This window comes from Bufo gargarizans, chromosome 6 (assembly GCF_014858855.1).
Source record: "Bufo gargarizans isolate SCDJY-AF-19 chromosome 6, ASM1485885v1, whole genome shotgun sequence".
Classification (NCBI taxonomy): Eukaryota; Metazoa; Chordata; class Amphibia; order Anura; family Bufonidae; genus Bufo; species Bufo gargarizans.
The window spans coordinates 43,631,925-43,651,494 of record NC_058085.1 but is presented as its reverse complement, the minus strand read 5'-3'; the positions used below and the strand labels follow the sequence as shown (position 1 = coordinate 43,651,494).

Here is a 19,570-nt window from a genome sequence, read left to right as displayed (position 1 = left end):
AGAAAGCGAGAGATCATCCTGAACTCCTAATTAATGGGAATAAAATGGCTATATATGCAGATTTTTCTGCTGAGTTTCAGCAAAAAAGAGTCAAATTCCAAGATGTGAAATGTCGCCTCCGGAATCTACAAATTCCCTACTCTATGTCGTATATCCAGCCAAGTTGCGAGTGGTGGCACATGGAGAAGTCTGCATTTTCAACTCCATTGGACGCGGCACAGTGGGTAAACGCCAATGAACCTACGCTCAAAGCATCGGCGAATATTGGATGAACATTCATCACACAAGGTTCTTGGAACTGTGCTGAACCCTACGGGTGCTGGAAGATGCGCCTGATAAGAATCGCAAGCCGCGGTTATATGTTTTACCAATTTTTTTCCTACAGAAGGACTCTTATTTATAGCGGCATTAGCAATGCAATTTGCACTAACATCTGTTTCTGTTCCATAGGCAATGGGCTACCTCTGCTAGAATTCTCCGTGACTCTCAGATCATTCAGACTGCAATTTCGTGGTCTGTTTACTTCTGGCGCGCTGCAGAATTCACTATTCATAGGGCAGGTCCGTAAGACCAACCCGTTAAAACCACTCTGCTGCCGCTAGATGTGTCCTCTGATAGTTCCCTCCTTCGGTCCACTCAGCTGCAGATCAAATATCTGGGAATAGTGGTCTCAACGACCCTGGGGCACTATGTGAAGAATAATATAGAGCCGCTCCTGGGCATTAAGTCTGAAAAAATTAAGGTGTGGTGCAAACTCCCAATTTCAGAAATAGGCAGAAGTAATCTCCTTAAAATGGTTCTTATGCCAAAACTTATCTATGTCCTGCACAATTCCTCTGTATGGATACCTCGCAGGATCTTTCTTAGAATAGATAGACTATTTAGAAGTCTGATTGTTGAGCTTGCGCATGCGCAGTGCTGGAATAGTGTTCCTTCCCTGTGCAGGCATCAGCCTCAGGTAAGGAACTGCGCATGTGCTAGCTCACGCATTGCGAGATTACGGCAATCTAACTGTGAAGAAAGGAGGAGATTCGGAGGACGCAGGCGGTGTTGGGCTCCAAGAAGGTAAGTGTACGACAGTCCCACTGTTCCAACAAATCCTCATGGGCTACTCCTCGAGCGGATTAATTCTGTCCATTTATAGGAACTTATTTGTGAAATCAATGAAACAGGATACTCTAGTCGTCAAGTATAAATGGGAGGGGGAGGTTGGACCTATAAAAGAGGAGCAATGGAAGTTGATATTGGCACTGACACCTCAGCTATCGCTCAGTGAAGGCCAACGCATGTCCCAACTGTTTCATCCTGTCCTCGATGTGGAGCGAGTCTGGCTTCCTTGCTGCACATGCGCAGAGCTTAGAAAATTCTGGACTGATGTGTTGGCAGCTATTAAAGACGCTTATACCATTGAGATCCCGCCTGATCCAAGGACATGTGTACTGGGAATACTGGACATTAAAAACCATCATTATCGTTATTATTGAGGGTTTAAGTGGGGATGGGTTATGATAGTTACCATTCTTCATGGGTAGAAAATCCTATGAATATATTGCACAGTCGCTGGATAATATGCATAATGTGTGATACTGCTTTTATAATCTGTATCATTTAATAGAGATTGTATCTCATACTGCAATATGTGCGTGTAATGGTATTCATATTTTACCTCTGGAAAATGACTAAAAATTATCTGATTAAAAAAAAAAAATTGCCGTCTCTCTACCGACTGCTTTCCGGCTTCTCCATACACATAAGTGTCTGTGTGTTCTGTGGGGAGAGCAGAGAAAGCTGCTGGCAGATACTTATCTCTCAGGAAAACAAACGGATCAGGCAAAAATGTTCATTTAGCCCGATCTATCTCTCTTCCGACTGTCGGGAGCTCCCCATACATGTCAGCCAAACCTGCTGTTCTCACCAGGTTCAGCCGACTAATGGGGGCCTTTAGACTCAAATTGTTGTCAGCAAGTGTTGAGAAATTATACTAGGAGGCCATACACCTTAGACAGCTGACGGCCCCACACACGTGCACGCTCGGTCCAGCTGAGCATGCACGTGGTCTCAGTAGGGAGAGGGGATAACCAGCTATCAGACACCTCTCATCTCTGATGCAATTACAAGCTTGGGCATGTTGGAATCCATTAAGCCCAATCCTTCTTTCCCCCCCATCGGAGGATAGCCCAGACACCCGCAAATGTCTGAGATCTGTACAGAAAGCATACCTCCAACTTGCCGTATTCCTGACACCTACCACCATCCGCCATATTGCTTTCATCCGGTCACCCATGGATTCTCTGACATTCCTCAACCGTGACAAAAAGTGAGCCCCCTCCCTTTTTTCCTACGGGCTTCAGCAGGACGAAGCAAGAAATGCTGAGGAGAGTAGTACGACAGTGGCCGAGGGAGGAAGTAGCTAACTTCTCCTCCTTGGATTTCAATAGACATATGGACCTATCTTGTGTATGTTACCTCAGCATCCTCCTGGCCTCCTCTTGGGTTATCACCGCGTCAGTCACCGCTCGCCCACATTTCAGCGGGGTGCACCCTTCGGAGAGAAAAACACAACAAAACAAAGCGATAAACAATTATTAAATCAAGTAAAGCGCGGCGCGTGCAGCACGTCGACGATATAAAAATAACCATTTGTCTCACTGTGGAAGGGGGGGGGCGAAAAAACCCGTCCCCCCCACTATGGAACGTGCAGCCGCTTTATCAGCAATTACAAAGGCCAGGGGTGGCGCCACTTATCTCAGTAGCGCTCTTGCATTCACTTTATGATATTGTTTTTCCTGGCAGCTCTTGGAAGCTTACATATTTTTAGACAGGGGACGTGGGCGGCTAATATTGCGTTTCGGCGTCCAAAAAAATAAAACAAATAACGCAAAATAATCAATGTATGGCATTAACCCCTTCCCGGCCAGGTGTTTGCAGCTGTGTGTGTGCGGGGAGCCCACCGCCGCGTAATAACCACCCAGAAGGCATGAAAGAAACGGACAAAATCTCATTAAATCAAAACAGCTGTAATTAATTTTGTGCCGACGCGAGGTGCTTGGCGGGTCTTGCCAAGAATGTTCCCGGCGGAGGGGTCTCGAGGGGCTGCGATGCTAGATAATGCATGACACGACTGCCTCGTTGTCAGGACCCCGCCGGCCCTCAGGCGGTTGTGACATGATGGCGGGATCGGCACTCAGAAGAAGCTTCTGCAGCCTGACATCTCTGTCCTCGAAGCTCTGATCACGGGCAGATAAAAGAGACACACGTCTGCCCCTTGCCACCTGCTGAGCAGAGCTGGCTTGGTGCAATGTTTGCTAGGAGTCTCCTCCATCCTCTGCGCCACCTTACATCTTGGTTGCGCGATACGTCCTCTGCCGACACATTCTATGTTTCTATGTTTCTATGCTCATATTTCGGTACCAGGGCGGTCAGCCATTCAGTGCACTAGGAAAGCTGGGTAACGACCCTTGTAGGTGATATAATGCACAAATGTAGGCTGTCACCCAGCTTTCCCACTGCGTGTTTGTTTTGCGATACACTTTCTGCTCCTATTACATAACTAGAAGCATCTACTATTCGGAACTCTGGAAAAGCTGGGTGACTGCCTTCTGGTTGCCAGCTTTCCAGAGCTCCCTAGTTATGACATACATCCGCCGCTCAGATTGTATTACTAGGGCGATCAACCATTCAGTGCACTAGGAAAGCTGGGTGACGATCCTCGCAGGAGATGCAGGGAAACCGTACTGGTGGAAGCTAGCCCCCCTAGTTGTGTCATACAGCCCCTGCCCCTCGGAGCACTAGGACAGCTGGGTGACATCCCTGACAAAGACGTACTACGCTCATATTGGTTGTCAGCTTTCTCCCTAGTTATATGATGCATCTCCTTCCCCTGCTGTATTACACGTGTCACTCAGAGCTCTAGGAAAGCTGGGTGCCGTCCCTGCTGAGTGCGCGTAATGATCGACACCCATCTTTTCCCAACTGTGATATACACCCCGCTCAGATTACATAACTGGATAACTAGGAAGATCGGACATTCAGATCTTTAGGAAAGCTGGGTGACATCTGCAGGTTTTCTACTGGTTGTCATCCACCTTCCCGACGCTCCTGACTGGTAAGCTTCCCTAGTTCCAATCCTACTGAATTAGGGCTCATGCACACGACCGTTGTTGTTTTGCGGTCCCTTTTTCACGGATCCGTTGTTCCGTATCTGAGGTTTTTTTTTTCTCTGATTTAAAGGGAACCTGTCACAGGGATTTTGTGTATAGAGCTGACGACATGGGTTGCTAGATGGCCGCTAGCACATCCGCAGTACCCAGTCCCCATAGCTCTGTGTGCCTTTATTGTGTCAAAAACACAATTTGATACATATGCAAATTAACCTGAGATGAGTCCTGTCCCTGACTCATCTCACGCACAGGACTCCTCTCAGGTCAATTTGCATATGCATCAAGTCGTTTTTTTTACACAATAAAAGCACACAGAGCTATGGGGACTGGATATTGCGTATGTGCTAGCAGCCATCTAGCAAACCGTGTCCTCAGCTCTATAACCCAAATCCCAGTGACAGGTTCCCTTTAAGTGCTCTTCTGTTATTGCACAAAACATATCCGTATGCAAAATACGGATGACATACGGATGTGTTCCATATTTTTTGCGGACCCATTGACTTGAATGGGGCCTCGGACCGTGATTTGCGGACAATTATAGGACATGCACTACTTATTTGCAGGACGGAAATACAGAAACGGAATGCACACGGAGTACCTTTTGTTGTTTTTGAAGACCCATTGAAGTGAATGGTTCTGCATACGTTCCGCAAAAAAAACAAAAAAAAACGGAAGCGGAAAGAAAATCCGTTCGTATGCTTGAGCCCTTATATAGATAGACAGATCTGTCATTCCGGGCAGTAGGAAAGCTGGGTGGCATCCCCTGCAGAACCTCCAGTGCGCTCATACTTGTCAGCCAGCTTTCCTAGGTGCCAGAGCCTCCCTAGTTATGCCATATACAATTGCACTATATAACGGGAGGCGATCAGCCATTCAGTGCACTAGGAAAGCTGAGTGAATTCCCTTGCAGGAAATGTAACATTTCCCAACTCCTAACAGGGTAGCATCCCACTTATATAATAGAATCCCAATTCCTATGACATATCTAGGCAGCTTTGCCACTTAGGGCACTGGGCGGCATCCCTGGCAGAATCTATATTCTATAGGAGTTACAGAAACAGCCAAACAAAGCTCTAAACCGCAAGCTTCACGTGATAAGATTGTGCCTTAATACGGCCGCCACTAGGGGGAGCTCATGGCTTACAGATTTATCTCCTTTTGAACTCAATAATACATCTGTATATGATGAGCTCCCTCTAGTGGTGACGGCAGGCAGCCAGGATTTTATCGTTTACTACCGCAGAGTAAGGTGAGCGCCCCTGCCGATTCATTCTGTTTGTTCCTCAGACATCCCTTCCGCTCGCATTATTAACCACCGTTATCCTTCTAGAAATAACAGCCTGTCGCCTTCACTCATTAATCTCATCAGGTCCTGACTAATAATATTCCGAAGCGCAGCGATACAATCCCAATAAACCCGACACAGAAAAATACACGGCAATAACACTCGCATGACAAAGCAGATCTGTCACGCGGCCAGCGAGGAGCCAGGAAATATCTGCCGCTGCTCCTCCACTTAATCACATTTACTTTTAATATCCACCATCTGGAGGACAAAAATAAAAATGAGATATTTTCGGAGCTCCCTGTTGTACCATGTCTAAGTAAAGGTGCAATGATGGAGAAACGAAAGACACAATGCAGCGTGCCGGCGAGCTGCCCCTGTATTTAAAGGGACAGCAACTTCACTGGAACAATCCAAATACATCCCAAAATTGGATTTTAACCCATAAATTCCTTTGTGTAATCTCAGATAAGTGGCCAGATGCGAGTGACACATCTCCATCTACCACAGGAGTTAATAGAGCGGAATCAGTGGTACAGAAAGCTGTAGGGCCATACCTGACTTCTCCCTATGACCACTGTAATTGGCATACCCAGCCCTAAACACCAATTTACACAGAAGAGTCTACATACATTACTTATCCTGTACTGTTCCTGTATTATACTCCAGAGCTGAACTCACTATTCTGCTGGTGGAGTCACTGTGTACATACATTACTTATCCTGTACTGATCCTGCGTTACATCCTGTATTTTACTCCAGAGCTGCACTCACTATTCTGCTGGTGGAGTCACTGTGTACATACATTACATTACTTATCCTGTACTGATCCCGAGTTACCTCCTGTATTATACTCCAGAGCTGCACTCACTATTCTGCTGCTGCAGTCACTGTGTACATACATTACATTACTTATCCTCTACTGATCCTGAGTTACATCCTGTATTATACTCCAGAGCTGTGCTCACTATTCTGCTGGTGGAGTGACTGTGTACATACATTACATTACTTATCCTGTACTGAGTTTGAATGGTCCCCTCAGCAATAATACTGGATTATTTGGGGAACCCAGCAGCTGTCATTGAGATCCTGAATGGCATGTACATCTGCAATTCCCTCTCCATTTGTCTCTTTCCTACCGCCCTGTCTATGTGTCAGTGTCTACTGCGGTTCTAGCATTCTATTTCTGATCTAAGAAGCTTCGGATGGATCTGACTGGTGATTATTTATCAGTACGCAGCGCAGCATCTGTATCTTCAGAGCTCAGTGTTATCGACACAAATTGCCGCTGTCACATCAGAAGGCAGGAAGTTTTAGTGCTGTGGCATTTCCCTCCGAGAACAAACCGTTTCTCTCTTGTTCTGCATTCAGCGGCTTCGGAGTGTGAATTGTTAGCAGCCGCCAGTGGACGCAGCGCCGCAGAGATGCCAAATAATTACAGTTTATCACAATGCGCTGGTAAGGACTGCGGTGCGCTCCACTGCAACTGTACTGGTGGTGCTCGAGCTCCCCCTTGTGGAGGAAGTGCTTTATAGCAATGCAGAAACCTGTCACCAGGACGCGGTTCAGCTAAGATCATTTAGGGCTCATGCACACAGCCGTAACTTTGAGGCGGATCTGAAGTGGACCCTCATCCGTAAGTCTGTTCTGCGGCCCCACAAAGAATAGAACAAGTCCTTTTCTTGCCTGTTTTGCAGACATTTCTGCTGGAGAAAAAAAAAAAATGGCGGCAAGCAATCGGCCTGGATTGGAGGACAGCAAAAACGGATACAATCGTCTGCAAGAGCCTTTATACAGAAGAATTGCTTGAAGACCGTGCCCTTACCACTGTGTAATTCTCAGTCTTTGATACTCCACAGGTCTATGCTGAAACACTCTGTGCTGCTGGGGAGGAGGGGCCCTGCTCTTTCTACTTTGTAACTATTTTTTAATCTCTCTTTCCCTGGCAACAGTCACATGCAGGCCTGTCCTCACTAACATCCCAGGTAAGCTCACTCCTCTCCTGAAACACTCTGTGCTTCTGAGGACCCTGCTCCTTCCACTATGAAAGGGCTTATGCACCCCGCATCACAGATGCGGACCCATTCACTTGAATACGGCCTCATGCACACGACAGTGTTTTTTCACTGTCAGTGATTTGGCTTCAGTGGTCCGTGTCCGATTTTGCTTCAGTTGCGTTTCCTTGTGTCTTCCTTTTTTTTTTGTCTCACAGGGAAAAAAAAAAAAGGAAAGTTAATGAAAAGAGTAATTTTATTGCACAAAGGTTTTGTAGCAAAAAAAGAACGGACACGGATGACATACCAGTTGTGCATCCGTTTTTTTTTACGGACCCATTGACTTGAATGGGTCCGTCCTCCATTTTCCACTGACAAGAATAGGACAGGTTATATTTTTTTTTTCACAGCTCCATAGAAATGAAAGGGACCTCCGCTAAACTGTGAAAACTAACGGAACGGACGCGGATGCACACAACGGTCGTGTGCATGAGGCCTAAGTCAGCAATCTGGGAGATGTGGTGCGGAACGGAAGCCCACGGAAACACTAGGGAGTGCTTCCGTGGGTTTTCAGTCCGTGCCTCCGCACCGCAAAAAAGTAATGCATGCACAGACCATCGGATGCATATCGCGGACCCCATTCAAGTAAATGGGTCTGCGTTTAGCATGCAGCGGCCCTACGGTCGTCGCCAGTGCATTGCGGACCGCAATTTGCCCGGTGTGCATGAGCCCTAACTCTCAATCTGTGACCTCATAAATAAAAAAAAAGACCCATCCTCTCCTGAAATACTCTGTGCTGCTGAGGCCCCTGCTCCTTCTGCTATGTAACATCAGCACACTTCCCTCCTGAAATGCTCTGTGCTGCTGAGGACCCTGCTCCTTCCACTATGTAAGGCCTCATGCACACGACAGTTTTTTTTCACGGCCCGCAAAAACGGGGTCCGTGGGTCCGTGATCCGTGACCGTTTTTTCGTCCGTGGGTCTTCCTTGATTTTTGGAGGATCCACGGACATGAAAAAAAAGTCGTTTTGGCGTCCGCCTGGCCGTGCGGAGCCAAACGGATCCGTCCTGAATTACAATGCAAGTCAATAGGGACGGATCCGTTTGAAGTTGACACAATATGGTGCCATTTCAAACGGATCCGTCCCCATTGACTTTCAATGTAAAGTCTGGAGTTCTTTTATACCATCGGATTGGAGTTTTCTCCAATCCGATGGTATATTTTAACTTGAAGCGTCCCCATCACCATGGGAACGCCTCTATGTTAGAATATACTGTCGGATATGAGCTACATCGTGAAAATCAGATCCGACAGTATATTCTAACACAGAGGCGTTCCCATGGTGATGGGGACGCTTCAGGTTAGAATATACTGAAAAACTGTGTACATGACTGCCCCCTGCTGCCTGGCAGGTGCTGCCAGGCAGCAGGGGGCAGACCCCCCCCCCCTGTTTTTAACTCATTGGTGGCCAGTGCGGCCGCCCCCCCTCCCTCCCCTGTAGTTAACTCATTGGTGGCCAGTGCGGCCGCCCCCCCCCCTCCCTCCCCTGTGCGGCCGCCCCCCCCCCCCCCTCCCTCCCCTGTAGTAAACTCGTTGGTGTCCAGTGGGCCCCCCCTCCCTCCCCTGTAGTTAACTCGTTGGTGTCCAGTGGGCCCCCCCTCCCTCCGCTGTAGATAACTCGTTGGTGGCCAGTGGGCCCTCTCCCCTCCCTCCCCCTCCTAATTAAAATCGCCCCCCTATCATTGGTGGCAGTGGTGAGTACCGATCGGAGTCCCAGTGTAATCGCTGGGGCTCCGATCGGTAACCATGGCAACCGGGACGCTACTGCAGTCCCGGTTGCCATGGTAGCTTAGCAATTTGTAGAAGCTTCATACTTACCTGAAGAGCTGCGATGTCTGTGACCGGCCGGGAGCTCCTCCTACTGGTAAGTGAAAGGTCTGTGCGGCGCATTGCTTATAGCGCAGACCTGTCACTTACCAGTAGGAGGAGCTCCCGGCCGGTCACAGACATCGCTGCTCTTCAGGTAAGTATAAAGCTTCTACAAATTGCTAAGCTACCATGGCAACCGGGACTGCAGTAGCGTCCCGGTTGCCATGGTTACCGATCGGAGCCCCAGCGATTACACTGGGACTCCGATCGGTACTCACCACTGCCACCAATGATAGGGGGGCGATTTTAATTAGGAGGGGGTGGGAGGGGAGAGGGCCCACTGGCCACCAATGAGTTATCTATAGCGGACGGAGGGGGGGCCCACTGGCCACCAATGAGTTATCTATAGCGGACGGAGGGGGGGCCCACTGGACACCAATGAGTTATCTATAGCGGACGGAGGGGGGGCCCACTGGACACCAATTAGTTAACTACAGGGGAGGGAGGGGGGGCTGGCTACCAAGAAGTTAACTACAGGGGAGGGAGGGGGGGGGGGGGGGGGCGGCCGCACTGGCCACAAATGAGTTAAAAACAGGGGGGGGGGGGGGGGTCTGCCCCCTGCTGCCTGGCAGCACCTGCCAGGCAGCAGGGGGCAGTCATGTACACAGTTTTTCAGTATATTCTAACCTGAAGCGTCCCCATCACCATGGGAAACTTAGATCAGAAAAAGCTTTTATGCAGACGGATCTTCGGATCCGTCTGTATGAAAGCAACCTACGGCCACGGATCACGGACACGGATGCCAATCTTGTGTGCATCCGTGTTCTTTCACGGACCCATTGACTTGAATGGGCCCGTGAACCGTTGGCCGTGAAAAAAATAGGACAGGTTATATTTTTTTCACGGCCTCGAAACACGGGTCACGGGCGCGGTGTAAAAACGGTGCACAAGCCGAGTTTTCTACGGCCCCATTGAAAGTCAATGGAGCCGCAGAAAAAAACGGAAAACGGCACAACGGCCACGGGTGCACACAACGGTCGTGTGCATGAGGCCTAACTCTCAGTCTGTGACCTCCTAAAAGATCAGTAGCATCCTCTCCTGAAATACTCTGTGCTGCTGAGGACCCTGCTCCTTCTGCTATGTAACATCAGCACATGTCCTTCCTGAAATACTCTGCACTGCTGTGGACCAGCTCCTTCTGCTATGTAAGACCTCTTGCAAAAAATATCAAGGAGCCATTGGCTCATAACCTGAAATATTTAGTCGCCAAATTTAAAATACATATAATTCCGGTTTAATTTTTTTTTAAAACACCTAGGGTTGTCACGATACCAAAATTTTTACTCGATTTCGATACAATAAAAAGTATTGTGATACTCGATACCACGTGAAAAAAATAAAACACCAAAAAAGCCGCGCGCATTCCAGATTTTATGGAACGTCTGGACCATAATAGAACAGTTCTAACCTAATTTTTGTCGGGACAAGGTGACAAAAAAATGGCAAATTGCACTTTTTTATTTTTTTCTGTTACGGCGTTCACCGCATAGGAGATATTTTTAAATATTTTAATAGTTCGCACTTTTTCGGGCGTGGCGATATGTAACATGGGCTGCTAGATGGCCGCTAGCACATCCGCAATACCCAGTCCCCATAGCTCTGTGTGCTTTTATTGTGTTAAAAAACCGTTTTGATTGATATGCAAATTACCTGATATGAGTCCTGTAGCCGGAGATGAGTCAAGCGGAAAGGAGCCCAGCACCGCCCCGCGTCCTCCGAATCTCCTCCTTGCTGGCTGACGTCACAGAGCTGGAGCGCCGAAATCTCGCGATGCGCGAGCTAGCGCATGCGTAGTTCGTTCCCTGTGCTGATGCCAGTACAGGGAATGAACATGATGCCGACACTGCGCATGCGCTAGCTCGCGCATCGCGAGATTTCGGCGCTCCAGCTCTGTGACGTCAGCCAGCAAGGAGGAGATTCGGAGGACGCGGGGCGGTGCTGGGCTCCTTTCTGCTTGACTCATCTCCGGCTACAGGACTCATATCAGGTAATTTGCATATCAATCAAAACGGTTTTTTAACACAATAAAAGCACACAGAGCTATGGGGACTGGGTATTGCGGATGTGCTAGTGGCCATCTAGCAGCCCATGTCCCCAGCTCTATGCACAAAATCCTGGTGACAGGTTCCCTTTAAACTTAATATTTTGGTGTTTGTTTTTTTTTACTTTTTATTTAATACCCATTTCCCCCTTAGGGGCTAGATCCTGGGAACTTTTCATCCCTTGTCCTATTCACCCTGATAGAGCTCTGTTAGGGTAAATAGGACGTCACACTCTCCCTGCTGCCCTATGCATAGTACACACAGCAGCATGGAGCTTACTATGACAGCCAGGGCTTCAGTAGCGTCCTGGCTGCCATGGTAACCGATCGGAGCCCCAGGATTACACTGCTGGGGCTCCGATCACAACTGCCACTGCCACCAATAATAATACTTGGGGGATGGGGGGTTGGGGGCGCACTGCACCACCAATGATAATACTTTGGGGGGGTTTGGGGGCGTCACCTGAGAGGTTAATAGCGGCGGATCGCAGCAGGCAGTCATACAGGCTGGGTGCTGGGTATAGGATATGGCCGGCACCCGCAGCCTGCGTTTGTATTAAGCATAAACGATATTCATTGGTGGCGCAGTGGCCATAGCCCCTCCCCTCCTCCTCCCTGCTATCAGCCCATTGGTGGCAGCGGCACAGGGGGGAGGGACTGCCTCCTTCTCCCCTGTGCTGTTGAGAAGAACATGGCACGCGCTGACAGCAGCGCGTGCCATGTCAGTTTGTGAAAGCGGCAGATCAGCGGCTGGTCTAAGCGCAAATGGCGACAAGACTACAAAGTCTTGTCGCCATTTAGCAATTGGAGGTCGCATTTGCGACCATTTTGGTCGCCATCTGGAGGCTTGCAACCGTATGTTTTTTGCAGTCTGCAAAAAACGGATCCGCAAAAATTACGGATGACGACCGTGTGCATTCCGTATTTTACGGAACGAAACAGCTGGCCCCTAATAGAAGAGACATAAATAGGACAAGTTTATTTTTTTGCGGAAAGTAAATACAGAAACGGAATGCACACGGAGTAACTTCTGGATTTTTTGTGAACCCATTGAAATGAATGGTTCCGTATACGGTCCGGAAAAAAAGGTCCGCAAAAAAAAAAAAAACGGAACGGACACAGAAAGAAAATACGTTTGTGTGCATGAGGCCTAAGGACGTGTGAATGTGTGAAGCCAGTGCCCGTGCTGTGGATCGCAAATTGCAGTCTGGAATGCACAAGCACAGTCCGTGGCCCAGCTGCATGGGGATCGTGGATCTATTTACTTGAATGGGGCCACGATCCTTCCGTACCTCAAAAAGATAGAACTCGCACTATCTTTTTGCGGTGCGGAAGCATGGAACGGAACTCCAGAAAGCACTCTGTATTGTACCGTTCCGTTCCGCATCTCTGGATTTGCAGACCCATTGAAATGAATGGGTCCGCATCCATGATGCGGAATGGCCATGGAACGGTGCCCCTGTATTGCGGATCCGCAAACACGGTCCGCAATACGGCAACAGGGATCACAAGTCCGAGACACTGCCCCTTCCATTAAGTAACATCAGCACACTACTCTGCTGAAATACTCTGTGCTGCTCGGAGACCCAGCGGGATCAGAAACCTTCAGCATTCCAACTCCCATCATGCAAACATGCTCGGCTGCACTTGTAACACCCATAGGAGTGAATGTGGCATTCTGGGAATTTAGAACTGGAGGCTGCTGATCCTTGGTGTAAGATCAGTACACTCCTCTCCTAAAATACTCTGTGCTGCTGAGAGACTGCTATGTAGCTCTCAGTTTGCAATCTCCCAGAAGCTCAGCACACTCCTCTCCTGAAACACTCTGGGCTGCTGGAAATCCTGCTCCTTCCATCACATGGCTCTCAGTCTGTGCCCTCCTCATATAAGTGACCCAGTAACTACCTTGCACAAGACCGCTATGCTCTGCCCCTGGAATACTCTGTGATGCTCCTGCCACCATGTGCCTGTCAGTCTCCTCCTGATATTATAACACTGCCCCTGTTACCATCTGCTCTGCTAATGGCAGACTAAAGTGCGTTCCTGGACGCACTGTTATCCGTTATGTGGCGGCGTTATTCCATCGGAAATGCCTCCACCAATTCATCGATGCATGGGTTTTGCAAAACACAAAAGACCCCCTAATCTTATGTACCTCACAAATAAAAACTGACCCTGCAAAAAACAAGCCCTCACACAGCTCCAACGACAGAAAAATAAAAAAATTATGGGTGTCAGGATATGGCGGCATAGAGCAATTTTTTATTTTTTATTGTTTTTAATTTAAAAAAGTTAGTAAAACACCAAGAAGATATACCGGTAAATAAAGCTATCATGTCATAGGGAAAACAAAATACATTAGCGGAACTGCTGTTTTTCCCCCATTCTACCCCACAAATGATTTCCTTACAGTTCCTTAAAGGGTTTCTCCAGGAACACTGAGGTTTTGGCAAGTGGCGGCAGCCTGTTGACATCCGGCACAGCACGGGCTTGATCACACGCTGGGACGTAAGCGTGGCGGACTAGATTCTGTTTAGAGAGGCAGGCTGCGGGCACTTGCCAAAAACGTAGTATTCCCAGAGAACCCCTTTAAGGCTCCATTCACACGTCCGTGATGTGTTGCGGACCCGCAAATTGCGGGTCCGCAACACACCAGCCCGGCACCCCCATAGAAATGCCTATTGTTGTCCGCAAGCTGCGGACAAGAATAGGACATGTTCTATCTTTTGCGGAGCTGCGGACCCGAAGATCGGGGACGCGCTCCGCAATTGCGGATGCAGACAGCACACTGTGTGCTGTCCGCATCCATTCCGTCCCCATAGAGAATGAATGGGTCCGCACCCGTTCCGCAAAATTGCGGAACGGATGCGGACGTGTGAATGGAGCCTTAAGGGGTTTTCCAGGATCCATGTTTCGATGGCCTATTCTCAGTACAGGTTATCAGCATCTGATCTGTGAGGGTCCGACAACCGGCACCCCCTGCCGATCAGCTGTTTGAAGGAACTGCGTCCTCTTTCTAGGCCAGTGACATCCCAATTGAAGTGACTGGACCTGAGCTGCAATACTAATGGACGGCGCTGTGCATGGTACCCTGTGAGGGGGCCGTGGCGCTCACCGCCTGTTCAAACAGCTGATTGGCTGGTGCTGATCAGACACTGGTGGTCTGTCCTGATGATAGGTCATCGATATTAAAATCCCGCACAGCCCTTTTAAACAGGGCCAATAATTTTTATTTTATTTTTTATTAAAAAAAACAAGCCTTGCTATGACTATGACAACGGACAATAAAAAGGTTATGGGGAGGAAAATTTTCTTGATACTAAAGGGGTTAATGGCACTAGATTGGGGGCGGTGGACGAGCCGAGGGTCACTGTGGGCGGTCGATCACCAGATGGCGGGGTCCCATGTCCCCCGTTCTCCCTCAGCTGTATGAGTGCAACCGGGAGGAGTGGAATGGAGCGGAAAATCTGGGAGCTCCGGAGACAGTGGGCGCAGATCCGCTGTTTGGATGGGCTGAGCATGCACCATCAGTATCCTGAACCTGGAAAACCCCTTTAAATTGGCAGACATATGCATTTCAGCTCCCGAAACAAACCAGACAGGTTGGGTTCTCGCCCGCAGCACATACCGTCCCGTGTGGACCTACCCTAGGGAGATATTGGGGTGCAACAACCAACTGATTTTGTCATTATGTTCTATAGGGGCACAACAAGCTTCCTGACTGTTTCCTATAAAAAAAAGGAACAGTTTTATGAATGCAGCTCTGGAGTATAATTCAAGCTTGAGAGCTTTCGGATTCTATAGGGTCGGTACCCCCTCCCATAAACTCCCCAATATGAGGCAGAGAGGAGGGCTGCATCATCTGAACAGCTGTCCGGCTCACCGGGGGTCTCAGGAGCCGATTGCTGCTGTTTCTTCCATAGTGAATGGAGACGAGCAGCAGTACCAGGCACCGATGTACCGCAGTGCCTAGAATAACTATAAGGGGGCCACCGGGCCCTAAGCAAGACCTGTGCCCCCTTCTTCTGCCGATCTGTGGGATCGGACTCCCACAGATCACACAGTATTCCTGGAATACCCTTTTAATGCCAGTGATAAAAGGCTGCACTGTGTACACAGTCATGTCCCTCCGGAGCTGAAATCTCCAGGTTCCTTTAAAAAAAAAAAACGCCCAAGGTGGGTGAACAAAGCAAACACGAGGAGAACAAAAAACTTTTTTACTTCCATTCAACTAGTCCGCGGCAAAGCTCAGAGACTGAGGGTTTCCCTTCATGTGGTAAATCTGCTGCCGGGGAAGCGCGTCTCAAAGAAAGATGGACGCCGGCGACATGAAAGAGAAATACAGAGGCCGAGAGCTGCAGCAGTACGGGAGCTTAAAGAGCACTTCCATGCATGATCCAGAAAGTCACTTCCATCTGCTTCTAGGAAAGCTGAGCGACCACCAGTTACAACTCATCCAGCTTTCCCACACTCCTGATTCCTGGGAAAGCTGAGCGACCACCAGTTACAACTCATCCAGCTTTCCCACACTCCTGATTCCTGGGAAAGCTGAGCGACCACCAGTTACAACTCATCCAGCTTTCCCACACTCCTGATTCCTAGGAAAGCTGAGCGACCACCAGTTACAACTCATCCAGCTTTCCCACACTCCTGATTCCTGGGAAAGCTGGGTGACAACCATTAGAGTTCCTGCAGTGGTTATCACCTAAATGCCAAACCGGACGAACTACTCATCGCTGCATCCCCTAACCAAGGTGCTGTTCAGGAGCACGTGAAAGCTGGGTCACCTAGAAAAAAATAGAATATTATGCTTTCTGAGGACTTGTATAAGGATGATGGGGGTTATACCTGCGTAGAATCCCTGCCTGGTAGCAAGCCACTTTTAGACAGTGCAGCAGCCGGGGTTTGGTGTCACACGCTGGAGGGCACCTAATTTCCTGTGACCCCCCCCAATATGTGACGATATATCACAGGTGGCAGTGGCGCATCCATTCAATGCAGCATCTGTTACCTGCAGAGGAGGAGAGGGGGCACCGTACCAGTCTCTGCTGGGTAAACTCGTCACGTAGTGCTGGGTACGACGGTCCTGGGTTCCTCCTCTACATCTGTCGCTCATTAAGAGGTCTCCCAGGAGCCGCACACATCAGTGACTGCTCCGCTCTAGTTCCTGACTGACAGAGTGGGCCTGCCGCACCCCAGCCAGTATCGGGGAGCGTGGGAGGGGGGGGGGGGGTATGGCGGTTGATACTCGCCAGGTGGGCAATGCTCTCGCCTCGCAGGCTGTAAAATTTCATTAATCAGCTCCAAAAATTCTGCTAATCCAGAATGTGATGGATTAGCAGGAATGTATCTAATAGTCCGGCACTTCCCATGCAGGGGGGTCATCGAAAGGGCAGCAGGACTCGGGTACAGTGCAAGCTTCGGAGCACCCGTAGCAGGGCGGTACGAGGGCACTGGCCCATCAGCCCTGGGGTGAACGCACAGACACGCTGGCACTGACATATCACAACTAGACACACAACTTCCAATAATCCAGCAACTTTGCTGCCCTGAATATTCCGGACTATTGGAAATTTACTGTGCCAGGCGATAGCTGAGTGACAGCCCTTGTGTGAGCTGTGATGACTGCAGCAAGATGGGGGTGGCGGAGAAGGGCAGAGACAAACACCACAGCTGGACACATATCTATTCACTGACAGCAAGCAGTGAATTTGTTAGAAACTTGTTTGAAGCAATGGCAAACACAGCTCCACCTAAAAGACCTCTGGACAGAACCCAGGAAGATCCTATAACGTTGCAGATGTGAGGCTGCGGTATAACACACCGCTCTCGCACTGCACCACAGCACAGCAGGGGGCAGCAAAGTGCCGCGAGTTCCTGTAACCCTATACAAAATCGTGCACGCAGCTCTGGATGTGACTGGAGTATGAAATGACATAATGTCCTCTGTACCTGTAAACTTCTTGTGGTTGCCGTAATCCTGGGAGCAGGGCACCGCGTAGAATTTATGCTGAAGGGTCTCCTGCTGAGAAGCCAGGACCTCCATCAACTCTCCACCGGGGTAACCCCAAATAAGGAAGATACCGGAAACGGCCACGATCACAGCAAAGACGCCCCAAAGCAGAGGACTTCTCCATGACCTTCCAGATGTACGGCTCCTCTTAAAGCTGCAAGTAACAACATACAAGAAATTTAAAGGGGCACGGCCGGCTCTGCTCCGGGGGCACAGCCGGTGGCCGGCTCTGCCCCGGGGCCACAGCCGGTGGCCGGCTCTGCCCCGGGGCCACAGCCGGTGGCCGGCTCTGCCCCGGGGCCACAGCCGGTGGCCGGCACTGCCCCGGGGCCACAGCCGGTGGCCGGCACTGCCCCGGGGCCACAGCCGGTGGCCGGCACTGCCCCGGGGGCACAGCCGGTGGCCGGCACTGCCCCGGGGGCACTGCCGGTGGCCGGCACTGCCCCGGGGGCACTGCCGGTGGCCGGCACTGCCCCGGGGGCACTGCCGGTGGCCGGCACTGCTCCGGGGGCATTGCCGGTGGCCGGCACAGCTCCGGGGGCACTGCCGGTGGCCGGCACAGCTCCGGGGGCACTGCCGGTGGCCGGCTCTGCTCCGGGGGCACAGCCGGTAGCCGGCACTGCTCCGGGGGCACAGCCGGTAGCCGGCACTGCTCCGGGGGCACAGCCGGTGGCCGGCACTGCTCTGGGGGCACAGCCGGTGGCCGGCACTGCTCTGGGGGCACAGCCGGTGGCCGGCACTGCTCTGGGGGCACCCTATATATTACCCTATAACAGTTTGCAGCCGCTCTAATATAACTGACTGTAATAGAGTTACCCTACTCACCTTTCTGCCCTGCTCTGGGGGCACTGCCGGTGGCCGGCACTGCTCTGGGGGCACTGCCGGTGGCCGGCACTGCTCTGGGGGCACTGCCGGTGGCCGGCACTGCTCTGGGGGCACTGCCGGTGGCCGGCACAGCTCTGGGGGCACTGCCGGTGGCCGGCACAGCTCTGGGGGCACTGCCGGTGGCCGGCACTGCTCTGGGGGCACTGCCGGTGGCCGGCACAGCTCCGGGGGCACTGCCGGTGGCCGGCTCTGCTCCGGGGGCACTGCCGGTGGCCGGCTCTGCTCCGGGGGCACAGCCGGTGGCCGGCACTGCTCTGGGGGCACAGCCGGTAGCCGGCACTGCTCTGGGGGCACAGCCGGTGGCCGGCACTGCTCTGGGGGCACCCTATATATTACCCTATAACAGTTTGCAGCCGCTCTAATATAACTGACTGTAATAGAGTTACCCTACTCACCTTTCTGCCCTGCTCTGGGGGCACTGCCGGTGGCCGGCACTGCTCTGGGGGCACTGCCGGTGGCCTGCACTGCTCTGGGGGCACTGCCGGTGGCCGGCACTGCTCTGGGGGCACTGCCGGTGGCCGGCACAGCTCCGGGGGCACTGCCGGTGGCCGGCACAGCTCCGGGGGCACTGCCGGTGGCCGGCACAGCTCCGGGGGCACTGCCGGTGGCCGCCACAGTTCCGGGGGCACTGCCGGTGGCCGGCTCTACTCTGGGGGCACAGCCGGTGGCCGGCACTGCTCTGGGGGCACAGCCGGTGGCCGGCACTGCTCCGGGGGCACAGACGGTGGCCGGCTCTGCTCCGGTGGCCGACACAGCTCTGGGGCACGGCCGGTGGCCGGCTCTGCTCTGGGGGCACTGTCGGTGGCCGGCACTGCTCTGGGGGCACAGCCGGTGGCCGGCACTGCTCTGGGGGCACAGCCGGTGGCCGGCACTGCTCTGGGGGCACAGCCGGTGGCCGGCACTGCTCTGGGGGCACAGCCGGTGGCCGGCACTGCTCTGGGGGCACAGCCGGTGGCCGGCACTGCTCTGGGGGCACAGCCGGTGGCCGGCACTGCTCTGGGGGCACAGCCGGTGGCCGGCACTGCTCTGGGGGCACAGCCGGTGGCCGGCACTGCTCTGGGGGCACAGCCGGTGGCCGGCACTGCTCTGGGGGCACCCTATATATTACCCTAAAGCAGTTTGCAGCCGCTCTAATATAACTGACTGTAATAGAGTTACCCTACTCACCTTTCTGCCCACATTCAGCTTGCCCACACTGGTTCCCATGCCCACAGACGATGCCTCCATTCACCATATGGTGACAGATGTGACTTCATCATCTCC

General features: G+C 51.4%; 1 protein-coding gene across 2 annotated transcripts in view; it reads right to left on the bottom strand.

Annotated features, from left to right (window-relative positions):
• OGFOD3 (2-oxoglutarate and iron dependent oxygenase domain containing 3) overlaps positions 1 to 19,570 on the bottom strand; it is a 91,215-nt gene that overhangs the window by 71,409 nt on the left and 236 nt on the right. Inside the window, exons 1-3 of one of the 2 annotated variants that reach the window (XM_044296519.1) lie at positions 19,475 to 19,551; positions 17,362 to 17,576; positions 2,467 to 2,542 (exon numbers count right to left, since the gene is read on the bottom strand). In XM_044296519.1, the coding sequence (XP_044152454.1) occupies positions 2,467 to 2,542; positions 17,362 to 17,576; positions 19,475 to 19,488 (305 nt within the window). In that variant the 5' untranslated portion in view covers positions 19,489 to 19,551. Of the gene's footprint in view, positions 1 to 2,466; positions 2,543 to 17,361; positions 17,577 to 19,474; positions 19,552 to 19,570 lie in introns of those variants that run through there. The other variant, XM_044296518.1, reaches the window with a different exon arrangement.